At 37.5% G+C, this 22,323-nt stretch overlaps 1 protein-coding gene across 4 annotated transcripts in view; it reads left to right on the forward strand.

Moving 5' to 3' along the window:
* Positions 1-19,656, forward strand: part of ARL5B (ADP ribosylation factor like GTPase 5B) — a 29,622-nt gene extending 9,966 nt beyond the window's left edge. For all 4 annotated transcript variants that reach the window (XM_042991187.1, XM_007081273.3, XM_007081274.3 and 1 more), the window contains 5 exons: positions 5,103-5,163; positions 6,736-6,883; positions 9,763-9,846; positions 11,712-11,863; positions 13,237-19,656. In XM_042991187.1, the coding sequence (XP_042847121.1) occupies positions 6,740-6,883; positions 9,763-9,846; positions 11,712-11,863; positions 13,237-13,285 (429 nt within the window). In that variant the 5' untranslated portion in view covers positions 5,103-5,163; positions 6,736-6,739 and the 3' untranslated portion in view covers positions 13,286-19,656. The remainder of the gene's footprint in view (positions 1-5,102; positions 5,164-6,735; positions 6,884-9,762; positions 9,847-11,711; positions 11,864-13,236) is intronic.
* Positions 19,657-22,323: the final 2,667 nt, after the last annotated feature.

Below are 22,323 nucleotides of genomic sequence, written 5' to 3' on the forward strand. Positions count from 1 at the left end.
AATAGTTAACATATGTTTTTGGAGACCTTGGTTCCTCAGAAATGCCTTTATAGGTGGCACATTTGTAGGTGAAGAGGTGGGAGAGAAGGAATAAATCTCAAATTCTGCAGTCTGTTCCAAGCTATAATGTTTTATGATTCTATAACCAGTATAATATAAGACAGAGTTAGTTTATATGACGTTTCCTTTTTTTTTTTTTTTTTCCCCCCAAGAGCAGACTTCCTTGGGTGCTCATCATTGCTGTGCAGGCCTTCAGGCCTCAGTTGGTGACATCCTATCTTCTGACTTTTTAATACCTACCCCTTGCAACCATTCAAACTCATTTTCTGTATATGCGATACCCGAAATTTGCTGAATCACCAAATTTGGCATGGAGTATTTTTCCTTGTTTAGTTGCGAAGTTGTTTACATACTCTGCGTTCGTTTAAGGCTCTTGTTAAGTGACAGTGTTGGTGCAGGTATGTATCTAGAAGGTAGCGATCCCTATTTCATGATATCTTTTGGGCTTTCTTGTATTTTAAAAACACAAGTCGATCATTTTATCACACGAATTTCTTTGATATTTCCTCCACTTATTTTTTTGAAGTTTCTTTTTCCATGATTTTTCTTTTTAGCCATCTTTTACCTGTGTTTGTCTATAAGCAAGCACTCTTAATAATTTTGTTTTGAAACCTCATTCTGTGTAGGCTTTATGTCTTTATGCCCTGCTTACAAAGTAGTATGCGCCAGCTTTTAAGGAGATCCAAATACCATAGCCAAGAGTGCAGAGAAACTTTTGTGCAAACACTTGATGAAAATTAAACAAAAGCTGTACAATTGGACCTTCATTTAGGGTAAATAAACATGCTTTGTGTTGACTCTGGACAGCCATGGATTCCTAAATAGAACTGGAAATGCTCTCCTCTCAGCCCTCTATTCTGGGAAGAGGTGCAGCCTGGTGTCCTGGAAGAGATTTCTAGTAAAATGTGGTGTCAGGGTAACTGTCTCATGGTGTGCAGGCACATTTCAACATTTGGATTCATTGTAGCTCTGATACTTAGGGTGATGTTTTAACCCAGACTTATTTGGCTGTCCAAGAAAGTGTGTAAGTTGCACCCACTCTGTCCCCAACACACACATTTCTGGCCCCAAACAGGGGCAGCTCCTTCTCTGTGATAATATACTGATTTTAATAACACTACTGAAAAACAATAAAGAGGGTAAACTTCTGATTACATTTGCAAAAATCATTCTAAATAAAGAATGTAGTATGATCTATGTTCATAGTTTTCCCTGTTTGAGGTTAAATGAGAATCGATTATGTCTCTGTCTGTCTAAACTAAATACTTCATTTTCATGGAGAGTAGTTGGGCTTAAAAGAATATACAGTTTACATATCCACGTTGAGGATCAGTTGAAATTATAAAAGCATACAGTTGTATGGTTTTCTCCTCACAACTTGAGACATTTCAATTCTGGTGAATCAGAAATCCCCACTCCTGGCTCCGCAAGTAAAAGTGATGTTAAGTGTCAGACGTTCATCTGATTGGCAACAACTCAAAATCTGACTGTTAGGATAGATTCTTTCCCCACTTCACCGAGACTGAACTGAACTAGAATGATACATTTTGAAAGTTTTTTTTTTTTTTAATCTATTAGGTAAACAACAAAAATTGTTGGGTGACATAGTACAAACTTACAAGCATCTTTTTTTAGTATCTGCTTTAGTTAACTGTGATAGGTGAAGGAAATTATTTTACCATGACTGCAGGAAATCACTAATTAGTTACATAATTTAGCTGATATTTTTGTTTCTGTACATAAAACAAGGTCTGTTGGCTGTTGATTACGCGCAGCTGAAAAGCAGTACAGAACAAGTACCTTAAGCCATGTTTTTTTAACATCAAGTGGTATCAGATGATTTATACTTCATTAATCTAGACACCACTTATGGACATTTAGAGCAGCATATGAATTTCCTTTCCTGCTGACAGTAAAGGTAGGTGCCGTCCGTGTTCTTCTTGAATAGGTAAAAGCTTGACTAACTAGCATTTGTGAGCTCAGGCCCTTGGTCATTGGCATACTCAAGTAGCAGCAAAGTACAATGGAGGCCTTTGAAGATGGGAGGAAGAATTACAGTTATGCCGCAGAGTACAAACAGCTTTTATTTTGTACTTGGCTTTTTAGTAAATGCCCGTTGAACTTGATTTCCCTCTTACTGTACAGATGATGTTCAAGAGGTGCTTTTTCAAAGAAAAGATTTAAAATACACTCTGTTGGGGCTCCTGGGTGGCTCAGTGGGTTAAGTGTCTGACTTAGGCTCACATCATATCTTGGCGGTTCGTGAGTTTGAGCCCCGCATCAGGCTCTCTGCAGTCAGCGCACTGCCCCCAACGAGCCTCTGTCTCCCTCTCTCTCTGCCCCTCCCCTGCTTTCACTCAGTTTCTCAAAAATAAACATTAAAAAAGTACAATACAATACATTCTTGGGGTACCTGGGTGGCTCAGCCAGTTAAGTGTCCAACTTTGGCTCAGGTTTGTGGGTTTGAGCCCTTCGTCAGGCTCTGAGCCGACAGCTGGGAGCCTGGAGCCTGCTTCAGATTCTGTCTGTCTCTCTCTCTGCCCTTCTCCCGCTCGTTCTCTCTCTCTCTCTCTCTCTCTCTCTCTCTCTCTCTCTTTCTCTTTCTCTCTCAAAAATAAACATTAAAAAAATTAACAAAAATAAAATATAATACACTTATTTCATGCTTTTATTGTTTATTTTTGTTATTTCATACTTTAAAAAAATATTTAGCTCTTTCCCATTGATGATGTTTTGTTAGAATGTAGACTCAGGTTGCATCAGAAGGTAGGCCTCAGTTTAACTGAAGGATTGATGTAATACCTTTATTATAAGACCGAGGTGAAATTGTTTTGTCTTAATTGCTAGAATTCCCTATTACTGAGGGGAAAAGGAATCTGAAAAAGACCTGCTCAGTTGAAACTGTCATAAAACTCATGTTCTCTTCACCTTCAGAGTTCGTCACCTCTGACTTAGTTCAAATTGGGACCAGTCTTTCAGAATGATGCATTATGAGGGCAGGGCGCCTGGTGGCTCAGTCATTAAGCATCGGACTCTTGATTTCACCTCAGGTCATGATCTCACAATTCGTGCTTGGGATTCTCTCTCTCCCTCTCTCTCTGCCCCTCTGCTCTTATTTAAATAAATAAGAGCTTGGGATTCTCTCTCTCCCTCTTTCTCTTATTTAAATAAACTTTAAAAAATGATGCATTATTTATGACTTTTCCTGTCGCAGGCCTTCAATAGTCTCTGATCATCATCATACAAAATGTGAAGCGAGGGCAGGGCTGTTTGAAAATGGCCCCGGGTGTTGGTTCACTTTAGTGGCCTCAACAGTGAACCACGTGGTACTACCTTCTGTTTTCCTTTCCCAGCAGAAGTGTCCACGCCCAAGTTTAGCTTACTTCCAGACTAGTGGCTTCCTTCTCACTCCCGCAGGGACCCTTTGGTCTCCAGATGCTGGGCAGGTGGTTTCCAGCTGTCCCCAAAATTTAGAATGCTTGTTCCTCCACTGAAAGAGGGTTCTCATTCTTGGACTGTAAAGGGAGAAAAATAAAGATTGGCTCCTTTAGAAATTAGGGGATATGAACCAAAGAGAGTCAAATAAGGAGAATTATAGTGAGTTATAATAAGCGAACAAGTTCTGTTCTTTTTTGCGTTTTACAAAGCAGTTTCTGCCATAGTGAAAAAAGCCCTTCGAGAGAACCATGTCCTTAGTCCTGTGGTATTACAGCCAGTACAGACAGTGTTCAGGTCGTTAAAGACGCATAAAGATACATAGTTTGTCACCTAAGAACTTGTCTGTGAACAATGGCCTCTCTTTTTGACTGATGGCAGTATAAACACTCTCGAGTAGGAATACGAGCTGATGTCTGATGAGATGTATAATCCGAGTTTTGATATTATCACAGGTTAACAAGGGGAGCAGGGTTCTGATAGGAAATATGTCAAATCGTTGGCTAGAAATAAATCGATTGTGTTGTGGTTCTTACGAAGGTTCCCTGGTAGCTTTTTAAGCCTTCTGCCCTGGGGAAGAGAGGTATCTTTAATATGTTCTGTAAAGTCTAGAAAAGATGACTCGGAAGTGTCTTCTCTGCGTTCAAAAGAGGTTTCAGAGTATGTACCACTTAACAGAATGATTAGATGGGCCTTAAAATCTATCAGTGAAACAAAGGTGCCAGAGGGAGAAGACTCAAGAGGTTTTTGTTGCATGAGGAGCAGAAACAGTATCTACTCAGAAGAGTTGTAAAATCCAGATTGAAAAAGCCTTGAGAACTAAGCAATTGCTTATTTATCTTTAAATTAATGGAAGGAGGGGCACCTGGGTGGCTCAGTCGTTTAAGGGGCTGAGCGTCCAGCCCTTGATTTCCGCTCGGGTCGTGATCTCACGGTCTATGGGTTCAAGTCCCACGCCCAGCGCCACACCCACAGTGTGGAGCCCGCTTGGGATTCCCTCTCTGCCCCTCTCCTCTTGCGTGTGCACGTGCACGCTCTGTCTCTTTCTCTCAAAGTAAATAAACTTCGGAAAAGAAATAAGATGACGGAAAGAATGAGAAACTGATGGAGAGAATACGTGTGTCCTGTTGGTGACAGGGAAACCTTTTCATTTTTGTGTTTTACATTGGATTTCTTCGTGAAAGGAAGAAACCGCATGTAGGTGGGAAAACTTCCAGGTGTAAAAACAACTTGCTGAAAAGCTGATTTGATTAGCAGAGGTGACAGGCAGGTGTGTAAAACATTTTTTTTAAACTTAGGTTGTACGTCGTAGTGCCTTGTCAGGATCAGAATTTGTGTTATTCCCCCCACACCGCTTCTCTTGAACTTCCCTCTAAACCCGGATCTCGCATTCGTTTATAAGACAGCCAGGTGGAGAACATCATACTAGATGGCCTCCCTTAACGTAGGTAACCTTGACATCGTGAAGCTCTGTTTACTCTGTGTTTTAACAATCCAGTAATAAGAATCCGGTGAATGATCCTCATTAGAAAGCTAACTAATAATCATTGTTGCAAGCATGTAATTGTAGTAGTGTTAAATGTTTCTGGTTTGTTTTCTTTTTGTAGAACACAAAGTAATTATAGTGGGACTGGATAATGCAGGGAAAACCACCATTCTTTACCAATTGTAAGTATAGTTATTTATTTAAACAGTCTTCATTATTTAAGTTACCAGAACCAATTTTGTGTAATTAATAAGATACCATTGTAATATCCCGCAAAAAACTAAGCGTAATGGTTTTGTATTTTACCGAGCACAAAATTTGTTTCAAAAGTGAATAAAAGGGCTGTATGTTTGGTACAGCCTTCACAAACCCTCGTCTTTTTCTGGCCTTGAAAGAAAGACTTAATATTAAACTAAAATAAATAAAGCATCCATCAGAGTGCTGCAGTGAGGTGATAAAGTGCACTTCACTTCATTCTTCCCACACTGCGGTTCATACAAGGAGACCAGTATCTCTAGGAAGCTCATTGCTACTCTCTTGACTAATAGCTCTGAATTGTTTCAACTTAGGCAGACTTGTCAAATCAAAAGAAATGAAGATCACCCCTGAAAGTCCTGCTTTTGTCACTCGCAGCCAGGAAAGGCTGGAGGCTTCCAGAGAGATACATTAATACTTGAAGGAAGTTTTAACAGCCTGTCAGTCCACTTGTCAGATCAGAGTAGCTCCCATCATCCTTTCAGGATTAATGAAATGATCCATGTTAAACAGTGGAAATGGATCTATGTCCCAAGCCTTTTAACAAGTAGTTGTAAGATACGGTGCTCGATTGTGTGACTCTTGTCTCTTTCCACCTCATCCTAAGTCTGTCACCTGACAGCTGTCTGGAAACACTTCACTTAAGCAGTGCCTAATGTGTTTTTCGGCTCCTTTGCTAAAAAGCTGCTAACTTGTGGCTTGTTGTTTTACAGTAGAATGACTACTTGTTTTACTTTAAAACATTCATCCGTTATCAATTATGTATTTTAATGCGACTCTGCCTTTAAACATCAAATGTAAACATTTCAGAAACCTGTCAGTTATTGAAATAATTTTCCACATAGCTTCAAAAACATGTAAGACCCAAGAGACAGTTGGAGACTTCTTTCAACACAGTAGCAGCGTATTATAGGCAAATACATATTTGTTGAATGAATGAATTAATGTGTCTTAATGCATAATTATGATAAATGTGGTATGAGCCTTAGTATTCTAAATATATTTACAGTTAATTTTAATTAAAATTTTCATTTGCCTGTAGCCTTATCTTTTTAAGGCTGTGGTTTAGGTTAATAGGCCTGAACTAATTTTTATGGCTGACCCAAGTCTCAATTTTCTCACGTGGACAGGCTTCAGAATTATACACAGCCTGCTATTCAGTGGTTGCGACTTTGCGAGCGTTGATGTCACATTCACCTAGAAACTTGCTCTTTCGGGAAAGGGCCCTGGTTCTGCTCTGATAACAAGGGCATGGTGGTTTGGAATTTTGGCCACAGGAATACAAACTCACACCACAGTGTTTCCATCTCTCCAGATCAAGCCTTTAGTTTATTCCATTAAGAAGAAAAAAAAAAAAAAGTCTTCAAGGCTTGTTCTTTGTCTAGGTGTTTGCATTAAATGTCCTCCCTGGTTCTAGTTTTGATGCTGTCTTTGGTGGGATAAAACTTCCCTCCGGTTCTCAAGATTTACAAAAGATTTGTTATGGTGTCTTTCAACAGCTTAATGAATGAAGTGGTTCACACATCTCCAACCATAGGAAGCAATGTTGAAGAAATAGTTGTGAAGAACACGCATTTTCTTATGTGGGATATTGGTGGTCAAGAATCACTGAGGTCGTCCTGGAACACGTATTACTCAAACACAGAGGTATACTGAGCCAATTTCTGAATGTTAATAACAAGGACCACAGAGTCAACCCAGAAAATAGATAGGCAGTCCCCACGAGGCATGTTGGCAGTTGCTTTCCGATAAGATCCTTTTCGGTAAGGAATTTGAGGTTTTCAAATACCAGAGGAAAGGCAAGTAGAAAGACTAATGCCCACTGTTGGTTGCACGCCCGCTGCAGGGCGGACTGTATCTGGATAGTTCTCCTCCCAGTGCTCCTGTCAGGTCTCTGCTGTTGGAGAAGGTGGAGACCGGGATCAGTTAGATAACCTGTCCCAAGATCTCACAGCTGAGAGAGGCTCTGGTTAGGGAGGAATAAAATATTTTAGGCGTAATTGAATACAAGATTTTCAAATAACACGAATTGAGCATTCAAAATTTTGGTGAGATTATATTTTAGTTAAAAAAACAAATGGTTTTGCAGCACCCGCCCCCAACTTCTCTGTCACTTATTTCGCTACTTTACTGCTTCCGAGCCAACCCAGGAAACAGTCTGGACTAGCTTCTATTTCTGTGTTTATTTCTTGTTAAGCAGGTTTTTTTTTAAACCATGCAGTGCTATCGAGACAGATTTATCTTTGAGTATACTGATGTACAATTGAATCCGTAATTTCTCTTTACAGACAGGGACGTCTGACCAATTATTTTTTCCTAAAATGAAGCCTATTAAAAATTGAGTGGCTTTTTTGAAGGGTGTGTGCAGAGGAGGTGGGGAGAGGCAAGGAATTTTTGGTGAATAAGTTTCCTTTTTAAATAAACATATATTCCTCTAGATTTATACTGCGATAGCATATGTACCTATGCATATATATTCCAGTGCAATTTGTGATTGGCCCAACCAAAATGGCACATCCTAGGTCTTTAACGGTTGTAGTAGCACTTAACTTTTCTTATTTGAAGCAGGGGGATAGGTCGGTAAGCAAATACGGTTCAAGGTTAGCTTAATGTATACTTCTATAGTAAAATATTCTGCAACTAAAAATGTTAGAAAGAGAGAAACAACCTTTTACCATATGGCTACAGTTGCCCCTTGAATAATGCCAGTGTTAGGGACACTGACCCATGGTGTGGCCAAAAATCCACATATACCTGGACTCCTCAGAAACTTTACTAATAACCTACTGTTGAGCAGAAGCCTTACAGATAACAAAAAGAGTGGATTAACACACCCTTTGTATGTTGTATGTATTATATGCTGTATTCTTACAATAAAGTAAGCTAGAGAAAAGAATGTTATTAAAAAATCATAAGCAGAAAATACATGTACAGTCCTGTACAGTTAAAGAATCACATTTAAGGGGATCTGCTCAGCTCAAACCCATGTTGTTCAAGGGTCACCTGTATTTAAGCAGCATAGCTCTTGGTGCCCTGTCAAAGCTCACGGTTAACTGCAGTTGTGTGGGAGACGAACCGTTACTTTTGATGAAGAGGTTAGAGTTGATTCTAGCTGATCCATGTATATCGATAACCTTACAAGAGGGTAGTGTTTGAAGTTGCAGAAACTCTAGAAGACTCCGCATGGATCCAGAAAGACATATGTTATTAATGACACCGTTTGCATGAAATGTTTTTTATAATAAGCTATTTTTCTTACTTAATTTTTTTCTTCCAAATTTGTATGTAAGATCTGGTTAGTTAACAGAGTGTAATATTGGTTTCAGGAGCAGAATTTTAATAAACCATTTCTATAAGAATTCACAATTACTACAAGAACCTATGGCCTTTATCACAGCACACCAGCACGGCACCTAGCATTTGCAATCTTAGATTCTATGTCACAGGCCTGCCCGTGTGACGTTTCCCCCATGGCCTTCTTCACCGTTGTCGTCCTCTTAACTTCTTCTCCGTAAGGAGTCCTCCGAAAGCCCAGTGTCTCCATTATAAGACAAGGAGTTCAGCTGCCGATGAATTCCTGCCACCTTCCTCTCATTAAGTTCCCTATGTTCTGTCCATGCGAACTTGCCATGTTTCTTACCTTTATTCCTTCCATTTTCTTCCTTGCCCTTCACGGTTTCTAGGCAGATTTCTCCACTTGTCTCTTTGCCTAATGTTAAGGTCATCTGAACAATCTGGTTTCACCCTCCCCCTCTCCATTTATTCTGAGCCAGTCTATTAAAACCTTTAGCATCGCTTAATCTCACTTTTTAACTTTCTTCTTCTAAGATTCGATTAGGGGCCCTTTCACACTGTATCTTATTTTTCTTACCAAAGATGCTTTTATTTCTAATGTGTAAGACCCCACGTTTTTCATATACACCTTTACCAACAGTTTTCTCCAGCTGTCTTTGCTTGCTGCTCTTTAATTTCACCTACACCCACTCTAGCGTGTTAACCCCTAAGTGGGTATGTTTCCGTGTAGCACATTTTTTCTGGGGCTCTTACTGTTGGCATTGCTATGTAAAAATGTCTTGTTCATTAGTCTGTGTGTGTGTGTGTGTTTTTCTCTTTTTCTTTCAGACTAACTTGTGTGTCCCTAGTAGGCAGAAAACTGTCTCAAACATAAATAACTACTGATTGCTTAAGTCAGCGGTATAGAGTTTTAGTGGAAGTTATTTAAGTTACTGTGACTTTCTTTTTAAAAATTATTTTTTATTACTTGCATTTAAAATAAATCCTAGTGTTACAGCGTATTGTGTATTCAAATATCACCTTTTTAAAATAAACTCGGGCATAGTTTTTCTTTGTTGAAATGATGAGTTCTTTTCTGAACATGTGGATTTTACAGTACAATACAAACTCTTCATGAAAAAGACCATTTTAAAGTAATGATGACGTCATGAAAATATTCCGTCACTTGAGAGTAGTTTTGCAGAAAACTTCAACATTCCATTCAATTTTCTTTCTTTTTAATTGTCTTCTAGTTCATCATTCTCGTGGTTGATAGCATTGACAGGGAACGACTAGCGATTACAAAAGAAGAGTTATACAGAATGTTGGCTCACGAGGTAAATTTTGAAAGCAAACGTAAACAGTGGAGTAAGGTATCTGTGTGCTGGTTTTGCTTTTTTACAAAGATGATATGCTTTGCCGTGGGTTATTTCATCATTAGCAAAATGTTGTATTTTGATGGACGTCTTGAAGTCAAAAAGTTTCATTATGTTTTCAGACTTGAAAACAACTCAGCACATTAATTTGTAGCCTATTATTGTTATTGATAAGATTTTTCAAGGTTAAAACTATTCATTCATGTCTTAAAGAGTCCAATAAATTGAAGCAAGAAAGAGGGAAAACTTGAGTGTTTTTTTCCAAGAGTTTATAATCACTGAAAATTCTTTAGTGAATAATCTGAGACCACTTGATTCTAACAATTTAAGATAGACCAAAAAACTTAGGTAATAAAACACATCCATCCACCTACCATCCAATATAAGATACTAAATATCTTATGAGACCCCCCCCCCCGAATCTCATTTCCTTCCTTTCTCTCAAAGAGTCCTAAAAGAATTATATTATCCTAAAAGGAGTGAGAATCAATCCCATGTATATTTTTATATTTTCCCTACATTTTTATTTGTCAGTTGTATAAAATACTGTATTTCATTGTTCATAAAATCTTTTTTAAAAATGTTTATTTTTGATAGAGAAAGAGTGCACATGGGCACAGGAGAGGCAGAGAGAGAGGGAGACAGAGGATCTCAAGAAAGCTCAGCACAGAGACAGACACGGGGCTTGGACCCACGAACTGCCAGATCATGACCTGACACTCAGGCAACTGAGCCACCCAAGCGCCTCATCATTGTTCATAAAATCTTATATATACATACGTATACATATATATATATATACGTATGTATACGTATGTATATATATGTATACGTATGTATATGTATGTATATATACGTATGTATGTATATATATGTATATGTATATATATATACACACACACACGTATATATGTGTGTGTATATATATATATACGTATATATATATATACGTATATATATATATATATATATATGTAACTCCGTTTGGGGGGTTTTGTGCACAGCATTGTGATTATCCACATCAGCACATACGGCATTGGTTTCATTCCTTTCAACAGCTATGTAGTATTATTTTGTATGAATCTATCACAGTTGATCTGTCCTTCTATTAATGAACATTAGATTATTTCTAATATTTTGATAATATGAACAGTTCTGCAGTGAGCATAAATGAATGTGGTTACCTTATACCAGTAGTCATGAGCATTGCCCAGCCTTTCACCTTCTGCGCTCTTCTTTAAATTTGGAGAAATTCTTGGGGCGCCTGTGGGGGCTCAGTCAGTTAAATGTCCAACTCTTGGTTTCGTCTCAGGTCATCATCTCATGGTTTGTGAGTTTGAGCCCCATATGGGGCTCGTATAGTTTTAAATCAATGTTTAAGATGCATGTTTATTTTACTTTTAGTCTGACCCCTTTGGCCCAACAATATAAAAATAATTTTTGATGATCTAGCTTATGTTAATTAGCCTATCTTTGTTAGAGCGAATCATTAAATCACTATTGAGAAAATTTATTTTCATCTCGATACAATTTCCATTTATTCGTTTGTTTATTTAATTGAGGTTTTATTTTTTAAGTAAGTTCTACTTCTGGTGTGGGGCTTGAACTCATGGCCCTGAGATCAAGAGTCGCATGCTTTACTCACTCAGCCAGCCAGGTGCCCCTCAATAAAATTTTTAAGTTAAATATTACTGCCTAATCAATCATTTTAAAGTAGAGGGATTTCATTATAACTGTCCAGTTGGACATATTTGACCTTCCTGCTTCATTAGTTTAATTTGAATTGTGCTATTTCATGTTTTAGAAATATTTCATATTGATTGCAGGATTTACGGAAAGCCGCAGTCCTGATCTTTGCAAATAAACAGGATATGAAAGGGTGTATGACAGCAGCTGAAATCTCTAAATACCTCACCCTTAGTTCAATTAAGGATCATCCATGGCACATTCAGTCCTGCTGTGCTTTAACAGGAGAAGGGTAAGTGCTAAACAACATGGGGGGAGGTGTGACTTCTGTCAAATTTCTGTTTTTTAAGGCAGTTGTTTCTTCTTTGATGCTGTTTTGGGTTTTTGTTTTTGTTTTTTGGGTTTGTTGTTGTTGTTCTTAAAGATAGTTTTTGTATTTCAATTTTATAAGGTAAAAATAATTTTAGTCGGTTACTGTTGTTAAATTACACTTTAGCAAAGTTACTGACGCATGTTTTGTAACTTTTAATATAAACAGAATATTTTAGCATAAAATGTCAATAACAAACTTTTGAATTAAGTTTTCACAATCCAGATTTTCAGTGGATATTCATTTCTTGTATCATTTACTAACTGATACGGGCGGCGGAGGTGGGGGACTGTAGTGTTGCCTGAATTAAAGAGGAAGCTTCAAAGAAATTTCACATTTCAGTAAAGGCATAATTAAACCTGAACTTTCAGCTTTCCACAAGAGTACATCTCCTTTATTATTCGGAGTCCTTTGGTGGGACATACTTCAAGAGACCAAACATTTAAGGGGCGCCTGGGTGGCTTGGTTGGTTAAGCGTCCGACTTCGGCTCAGGTCATGATCTCACGGTCCGTGAGTTCGAGCCCCCGGGTGGGACTCTGTGCTGACAGCTCAGAGCCTGGAGCCTGTTTCAGATTCTGTGTCTCCCTCTCTCTCTGCCCCTCCCCTGTTCATGCTCTGTCTCTCTCTGTCTCAAAAATAAATAAATGTTAAAAAAATAAAAATAAAAAAAAAAAGAGACCAAACATTTAAGACAAATGCTTATGATGGTGTATTCTTCTCTCCTCAAAACTTGAGTTTGGATAGAGTAGGCCAAAGAGAACCCAGTGTGCCACCCATGAATTATCCCATTCATTTCCAGGAATTTATTTATCCTCCAACCAACCTGACCTTCTTAGTTATGCTCATATTAGAAATCGCTTGTAATATAATAGCTGTGTAATATAATAGACTTTTTTGACCTATACTTTTAAGACTGAGCTGTAAGCATTCCATTCTTTAGAATTTAGGAGGGCAGGGCAAAGTTCCTGTTGCCTTTCTATAGTGGTTTCAGTTTTAATCTTACAGGGGGATGAGGAGTATTTGCAATCTTGATGGCAAAACTGCCAGAGCTGTTATCTTCAAGATGAGACTGAAGCAATTTCCCAGTTACTCAACTGATTAACATCATTTTTTCTAAGTGAATCTTCCACTTAAAGATTCCGCTTCGTACGGTGTTACCTCCATCTTGTCACTTACGTGTATAAATAATTATCGTAGTACCAACAGTTGGGGAAGACTTAAAAATAATAAGTGTGCTTCCAGTTAGAAAGTTGAAATATTTTCATTTTGAAAATACTTCTCTCCTTTGTTTCAGGTTATGCCAAGGTCTAGAGTGGATGACCTCCCGGATTGGTGTGAGATAACTTTTTGCCTGAAAAGAGACTGCTCTATTTATTCTGTGACATGAACATTTTCCTAGTACCTTTGGCTGCTAAGGCAGCAGCATGTTTAATTTATAACAACACAAACCTCTATGAGCAACACTTGAATCAAGTGCAGCTGAACTGGAACATAAAAGATTTTTTCTTAACTTTTTTTAATGCACTAATCTTCAGTTGGATGAACATAACGTATAACGGTGTTTTCGGCAACATAATTCTTCTGACTGCTGATTCTGATTATTCAATAACTGCCTTGTAAGAAATGTTTGTCATATGTTTAATGTTTTCTGAAGTATTGTGATAACTTTAATGACCAATTTCTTTCATTTCTTGACCACCTCCTTTCCCTACCAGACAATTCCTGGTTTCACAAAGTAGTAGTGGAAATCATCAGGCACTGCTTGCAAAACTAACCAGCACTAAATATTTGCTCCCTCTTTAAACCACTTCTCTTTTGGACAGAACTTATTATAGAGAAAGGAATCAGCCTCGAAGATATATCTGTAAGGAAAATTAACCATCATGAGAACTGCCTTCACAGAAGTTAATTTCACCCAATTATTACAAGTCATGGAATAATTTTAAGTTACGATTAGCATGGAAATTAAGTAGGCTATTTATCTAAAAGAATTAAATTTACTTTTCTGCCTCCAACACGAGATTAGTTTTTGGCTAAAATCTAATCAAGGAAAAATACTTGAAAGCCCAACTTTGATGGCTAATATTTTAGAGGAATCTGATACTTCAAAAATGTCACGCATTATTCAACACGTACATTAATTATCGCAAGTTACTAAAGCATACCAGCACTGATATCAAAACAAGACACTTGGAATATATCTCTTACTATCAGTGATAAACAAGTGTATTATCAGCAGAAACTTCAACTACTCCGTCTGCAAGGGAGAGTGCATCTGCTTGGGGCAGTAGCCAAAGCAGAAGTATAAACATTTCCTTTCTTAAAATTTGAAATTGCGTGTGGATTTTGAACAGTGTTTCTACCACCAGCATTGTATTACTTAGAAAGCCATACGGCTTTCCGTAAGTCCATCTGAGGTTATAGTGTGATAGGCTTGAAATGCTTGCCACCTCTCTTGTTAGTTACCCCTCGTGTTCTAAAACTTTGGTGAATTACAGGAAACTGCTGAATCTAATCCTAGCTTTCAGAGCGTGCCATGAGACCCAACGTCAACACTAACATAAGTTAAAAAGTAGGAAGGGAAAGAGTCCTAATCTATCAGAAGTTCATTGCATATCATTAAAAAGCTTTCCAAGGCAGTGGTCTAATATGAACAGTAATCTAGGGCATACTTAAGAGGGAGGACAAGTATTCTAATTTTGATCCCCTATTTCACGTGTGGGATTTTGCGATAATGAAAGGGATAAATTGCATCCCTAGAGAATAATACTTCCTTTTTGCAGTATTTTTTTTCATGTGGGTCAAAAATAGGATTCAGTGTTGATACGAATATCTAAATACCTATTCAAAAATGGTATTTTAATTTTAATAGTTTTTATTGTAAATTGGTTTTAATTTTGCTCTGTTTTCAGGTATACTTGATCTGTTATATTTAGTCTAATTTAGTTGAATGAATGTGGTAACATTTTCTATTTAGTGGTAGCACACCCTAGAACTGAAAAATGGCCAGAGGAAGGCTTTCTGGACTTTGGGAACTAGTGGTTTATTAACCTTGTTTTGAACCTTTTTCTCTATACTGGGACTCTATACTGGGTAGTGACTCTATACTGGGTAGAGGATAAATGTTGATTTTAATAAAATCCATAATCCTAGAACATGAGAGGAAAGCAAACATAAATCAATACGGATGCTTTGCAGTATATGTTTGGGGGCAGGAGGAAGTACAAAGATACAATTTACCTGAAGCACACTTTGCCGGAATACCTATCTTGGTTCTAGAGTTTAGCCATAAATTCTGAGGATAATTCTCTTAACTCCATCCTGAGAAAACACATTTAATAGTCCTGTATCTATTCTTCTTATGAAATTTATCTTCTTATATCTAATAGGATTGGCTGGCTCAATTTTCTTCTATCAAATTACACGGTTTTGGTGTTTTTTTTGTTTTGTTTTGTATTACCACATCAGCATTATATTGAAAGTGTTTTTAATAGTTGATTGTATTTTGTCAAACATCTAGTATAGATTCAAGTTTGCTATTTAATTTTTTAAAACACAGTTTATTTTCTTTTCTAAATTTTTTAAAAAAGCATTTTGTTAGTTTTGAATCAGAAATGGTTATGTTAGCTGTGTTGAAAATGAAATCAACATCCCACTAGTTTCTGTGGCAATGACTGGGAAAAGTTCAAATAGGAAATTCATGTAAGACTTTTTAAAAGTGTTTTATAGGTTCTCGTTAGATATTTCCTGTTACAGTAATATGAAAACTGATTATCCTTTACTCCAAGAGAATGTTTTGACCCAAGAACTTATCTAATGCTAAAGCATTGATTCTGACATTCTTTGTAAATCAACTGTAAGATACTGTCTGATGAAAAATGTAAATTTGTGATTCGTGCCTTTATTCACACTTTGAGATGAGTTCTCAGTTTTGTACTCTACCTGTTCTTTAGAATGCAGATTAGCAGCTAATTAATTTGACAATGACATAAACTCGAGATTCACTCTCCCTGCCACCCCTTCAGTTGCCTAGCAAAGTTTCTAGTAAGTAGTGGAAAGCAAAGGACCCACCCACATTACTTTCAGGAGAATATTCTATATTCTGTTTTTATTTTGAGGATAAAGAAACAGAAGTTTAACAGATCTTTTCAGTATTTTATTAGAACTAAAATGTAACTGCTACCCAAATATGGATTTCTCTTCATTTTGAACATGTCACATTCTTATTTAAACACATGGCTTTCATCGCAGCCCATTTGGGAACTCTTAGAATTAACCGGCCCTTTTATATGGGAATATACTACATAATATGTATTGTTAGTGTAATTTAATTCTTTCAGATCTGAAATGACATATTATCTGTTGGAAAACTAATGATTAAATACATAATTTCTGCTTTTACATTCTGTGTTAGTATGCTTAAAGGTAAAATTTTATTCTATATTCATTAGAGGAAAGATAATAAATCCAAGCTCTGTTGTTAAAAATAATTTTTAAATGGGCACTACCCCTCTAGCCATAGTCATTCTGATTAAGCACAAAGTAACTTTTATTTTCTGGAGCATAAGAGAAATTATTTTCCTATGGAAACAGTGAGTGATACAGGCAGTGCTGGAAACAATATTCTCTGAAGAGTTATGGAAAGTCAACAAAAGCAAAGAAATTTAAAGAAAACAATAAATCTTTATATTTTTAAAAATCTTTTTGGTGTAGTATCCTAGAACAAATTCTAAATGGAATTGTTTGTGACTAGCACTCTTAATTCTTAACTACGTAACATAAAACTATATCAGTAGAAAAATGTACTGGTATTATGCCTGTAGATGGGTAAGTTCCTTTGACATTTATCTTTGAAAAGCAACTTCATGAGTCTAACTTTTCATCTATGGCTTTGGATCCAAAATATTTCATATCCAGTGCAATTCTAAAAGATCTTTTATATTTTGCTGGCATAAAGTCACTTTGAGATTCAGTCTGATGAGTTGGATCTAGTAGAATATTGTGTTGGCTGTCTAAAGAAGTGGTTTTCAATCTGAATTTGGCCCTTGTGTGTCTCGTGACTTTAGACAGTTACTGTTCATGGTCTTTCTATTTTTTCCCCCCCACAATGAAGAACTTAAGCCCACTAAAAAAACTCCACCATATAAAGTCCTGAATCCTTAAACACTATATTAAAGTTGAAAAACCAAAAAAAAAAAAAAACTAGGAAAGGACCTGAAATATGAAATTAAATTCACTTCTGTCTATGGTTGGATTCCCACCTCATTATCATTTAGTTTATGAATACAATCAAATAAAACAAAGTAGCAACTAGTCACTGCCGCTCAGCTTCACTAAGCTAATGACAGTGCAGAAGAGAAAATCGGCCATATTGCCAAGGAAAGGATTTTAAGCTGCTGATAAAACACCAGTGTGTGTTTAAAATACTCTCTTCTGGAGAATACCTGGCTTTCCCGGCTTTTACTAATTAGAAGTGGTTAGTTTGTTCAGAGTTTATTGGCTTTCGATGCCACCCCAAACTCCAATTCTGTTGGACTTTACGGTATTGAAAGGATAGTGCAGTCAGGCGGTCAATATTTTACAGACATCCGTATAAATCTGAGAGTAGTTTATATTCAAGGTTAGTTCCTTCAGTAATGTCTGTCTCATCCTTATTTATTTAGTATTACTGTGAAGACTGTAAATCCAAGTCAGCTTTCCAAAATATTTTTTTTAGGAGTTCAGGTGGCCAAAATTAAATCGAGAAGGTCAAAACAAAAAAAATTTTTTTTCAACTTCTCCATTTTAAACTAGAAGAAGTACGGTGTTCAAGAGATCCAAAATCAGATACCAAATCATGCAGATGATTTGGTAAAATGTTTGGGAAAAGTTAACTTGGAGGTATCGACCTAGAAACGAAGGTCAAAACAGTTGATAGTGAAGATAAACATGAGGTAGAAAAGTCTTCAAAAGGATATTAAGTAATAGAAAATGTGTATGAAAACTGAATTTCCCTCGTTAAGGCACTTAAAATTACTAGAAAGAAAGCACAGTCTTTTACTCTAGAACTAGATCTCTTACTTTTAAAGTGGCCATAGGACCAAAGACTGATGAGATTTTTTAGAATTTGTTTGTGTTTTCAAGTCACATCTTTTTTATTTTTCCTTAAATGGTAATCTGCACGGTATCCTAGAAATGGGGGAATAAAAACATTGTGCTGTGCCTATCTTTTGAAATAGATAACAAAGTTCTAGAAGAATGGAAATGTTCTCCTGCACAAACTTTGTAATATTTTAATTAAAAAATTACCTCATTTTTCAATCCATAAGGTGCTTTGCTCAAGCTTGTGGGATGCCTCACCCATCAATACCCCCTTCACCCAAACTGTATTTGAAATATGCAAAGTTCACAATGAAGGGGTAGCATTCCTTGGAGGTTTTGTTTTGTTTTATTCTTACTTGCCGCCAGCAGGGTTAACACGGTTTTGCAGATTCATTAAAGCTCACAGGCCAGTGCTCAGCCAGTACTTGGTTTCATTAAAATCAAGGGCAAGGACAACCCTAAAATTTGATCGATTATATACTGTGACTATATTTCCACCGGTGTTGGGGAGATATCAAATGACTATCATTTATTTGCGTATTTTGGCCCTATTCACTTGAGGCTATTGTCATTTTAATCCGCTTATATTTTCCCTCAGGAAGTTCAGGGAGTCAACAAGCCTCTTATTTTATTCTCTTGGAGTAAACTGTTCAGTCTAGCTATGAAAGTTTTGATTTAAAAAGAAAAGTGTAGCTGCTATTTCATTAAAAGTGTGAAATAAAATGATGGTTATGATTTTTTCCAATTATGTAATAGTTTTAAATTTTACCCTATTTATTGCACAGAGCATGGTTAAAAAAAAAACAAAAACAAAAGCAATTACAACCTTGTTCCTGTATTTCTCCTACTCAGAATATAATGATTATAATCACACATTGCCATCTTAACATAAATTGGTGCTTTAGAGCATTAAAGAGGAAACAGCAGGCCCTGTCTAATACACTTTTTGCCTCAGAATATAAAACTACTTTAAAGTATATTTATATTTATGTTCCCTTCTTAAGGTTTCAGTACAAACTGTTACCCATCAAGCTTCAGGCTTTCTACAAAAGCTGTAACAATATCGGAACTAATCAGCTTGGTCCAACAGGTGGTGTTACTGTTGACAAAAGTCTGAATTGGATCTCTCTGTGGGTCCCACCCTATTGCATAGAGGGCAAAAAAAGAATGTCTTTGACACCACAAACCGTGCTTCTTAATCCCAACCAAGCAACTGAAGTGTGTGCTGTCGGTCTAATGTATAGCATCAATAAAATTCAAAGAGCAAACCAATTACTTAATGCATTCACACCATCACTTCTTGCAAATGGTTCAAAGCATGTTCTACTAATGGTGGGGCTGTTTAAAGACACGTTTTAACTTTTTTAATAGCTTCATGACTGTTGTAAAATGCTTCTTTGTATATGTTCAGTTTAGGTTGCTTGGTACTCATGATTTTTTTTATTTCTGCAATTATACTGAGTTGCTTGCATGCCTACTCACCCAAGTAAAAAGGATGCTGTTTGCTCTGGAATGTTCATCTTTCAGACAGGTTTTTGGCTCATTTGCAATCATGGTGCAATACAGTGTAACGTTCATTTGTTTTCCGTCAACAGTTTTATTTTTGTCATAATAAATAATTACTTTTCCAATATGTCACGAACCCGGTGGTTTCCTTTAAAGATGACAATCTGTTTGAACAATCTTTTTGTTGCGAGGGATAGAAACCCACCTAAGATAATGAAGCAAGGAATTTGTTATAAGGGTGAGAGGTCAGGTTGTGGGTGCTCATGGAACCCAAGGTCAAGGACACAACTGGGTTTTTGAATAGGTTAGGACCAGAGACCCAGGGACCCTGAAGAGAAACCAGAGTCCTTTATCCTCTCCATCTCTTCTTTTTCACTTGTCTCCTAGGCAGTCCACGTGGCGGAAAATGCCCGAATCAAATTGCGCCTGTAGCTCAATCTTTGTCCAAGGGAGAAGTCAGATGGTCGTTAGGTTCTTAGTTACGTTGTCAGAAGCCGCCCTCCATGCTTCTGAGTCAAAATAGAACGTGAAGACAGGGTTTGGGATAAAGAGGAGCCATAGCTTTATTGCTTTCTGGGCGAAGGAGGCTGCAGCAGGCTAAGACCTTCCAAAACTGCCAGCCCAGGCGCTGAGGAATTTCACAGAGAAATACAGGATCTAGCCGGTTTCAGCAGGAGTCCGGAACTTGGCTGCCAGCCTTGTAGGTCAGGTGTGGGGGGTGATACGGGGTTCCTCAAACAAGAGGCTAAGAAAGGAAGGGGTGGTGGGCGGAGGAGGGGAGAAAGGTCACTTAGTTGAAAAATCGAGCCTAGCTGAAGCCTTAATGCAGCCATTTGTATTTTTGTTCCAGTTTATGCTTTTAGTGGGTTTCGGATGGTTCACTTCCCTGCATTGGGTCAGTTTCTCCTTCTGGTCCGAACAACTGTGGCTTGGGGGAAGGTAACACTTAACAGAGACGGGGAATCCCTGAGCTGTTTTAAGGCAGTCCAAGTGGGTGTGTAAGGGTATAAGAGGAAATCTATTTGGTCTTTGTACCGTGGTCCGGAGACAAAACTTCTCAGCCCCTCGGAATTTCCTGAATGGTTAGAGTGTCTTTTTTTCATTCAGAAGAAGGCTCCTTTGAGCTTATGTTAATGACTCATTATTATGATGATGTTTATTATTATTATTATTATTATTATTATTATTATTATGTTAGTGACTCAGCGTGGACCCCTAGATAGGCTGAGTGTAGCTGGTCCAGAGGAAGACCAAATGAATAGAAGGTTGGAACTTGTCTACCCATCAGCCTCTGGGAAGGGAAGCGGATGCTGCTGATGAAACTGGGAAAACTTGAACAAGACTGATAAGCTTCTGGTTAGTAAACACATCCACATGCCCGGATGGTGGTACACCCCTTGTATGGGGACTCTCAGACCTTGCCGTATATACCTCTTCATCTGGCTCTTCTGTATCCTTTATAGTAAACTGGTAACTATAAGTAACTGTTGAGTTCTGTGAGCCACTCTAGCAAATTAAACCCAAGAAAGGGATTTCGGGAACCTCCCCTCTATAGCCAGAGACACAAATGACAGTCTGGACTTGGCATCTGAAGTGGGGAGGGAGGGGAAAGTACAGTTTTGTGAGAGTGAGGCTTTAGTCTATGGGATCTGACCCTATCTCCAAGTGGATAGTATCAGAATTGAGCTACGTTGTAAGACACCCAATCAACGTCTGCTAAGAATCGGAGAATTGCTTGGTGATGTTGCAAAAACACATTGGAATGTGTACCCCACTGTGAGGTGTAATTGGAATCTTCCACACATTGTATGTTCTTTAAATTGTGTTCTTGTAAAAAAAAAAAAAAATTGAGATGTAATCTAATATTGTAGGACCATACGTCTTCATTATATTCATTAATTAGGTTCCTGAAGGGTAGTGGCTTAACACCCTCCTTTTTTTCATAGTCCTCTTTGAGAATGCGATGAAAGATATCCACCCTGAAAAATTACACCTGCATACTCATGTGAAACGTTGGGATCCGGGAATGAACAGTCAAGACTTCTCGAGGCGTCTTTGGTGCAAAAATGGTGGTTTTATTAAAGCACAGGGACAGGACCCATGGGTGGAAAGAGCTGCACTGGGTTTGTGAGAAGTGACTGATTACATACTTTCAAGTTGGAAGGGGGTTAGGGATAGCATAAGTCTCTAAGGAATTTGGAAACAAGGTTTTCAGGACCTTGAGAGGCTAGCTGTTAGGATAAGGTCACTACTGTCTAGTAAACCCTTAGTCACCAGAACCTTTTGTTGTATGTCAGTGGGCCATAAGTTTGGAGGATGATTACTAACATATAGCTTGGGGGGCAGTTAGAGAGAGATAAAGGAAGTTTCCAAAGAAATGAATATATATATATATATATATATATATATATATATATATATATATATATATATATATATCAGGCTAATGTCAAGCCAAGGTTGCCTTTTGCCTTTAGCAAAGTATTCACATTGAAACCGCTGAGTTCCTAGAGGAAGGTCACCCTGCCTGTCCCAAGTACTTGTCAATGGGCTGCAAAGGAAATTTAATTCTTTTCATGCCTTTGTTCTCCACATCACACACAAAGTTGCAATTTTGTATAGAGTGTTAGGAAAGCCTCAGTTTAAGAGTTCTTCTACACTATAGGACTTCATTAGCCAAACATTCCAATTTCTTACGAGAAACACTCAACCTCCATAAGGTTTTATCGTGCCTATTTTTTAACAGCTTTATGCAGGTATAATTAACACATAAACTAGACATGTTGAGAGTGCA

Source organism: Panthera tigris, chromosome B4, assembly GCF_018350195.1.
Source record: "Panthera tigris isolate Pti1 chromosome B4, P.tigris_Pti1_mat1.1, whole genome shotgun sequence".
NCBI lineage: Eukaryota > Metazoa > Chordata > Mammalia > Carnivora > Felidae > Panthera > Panthera tigris.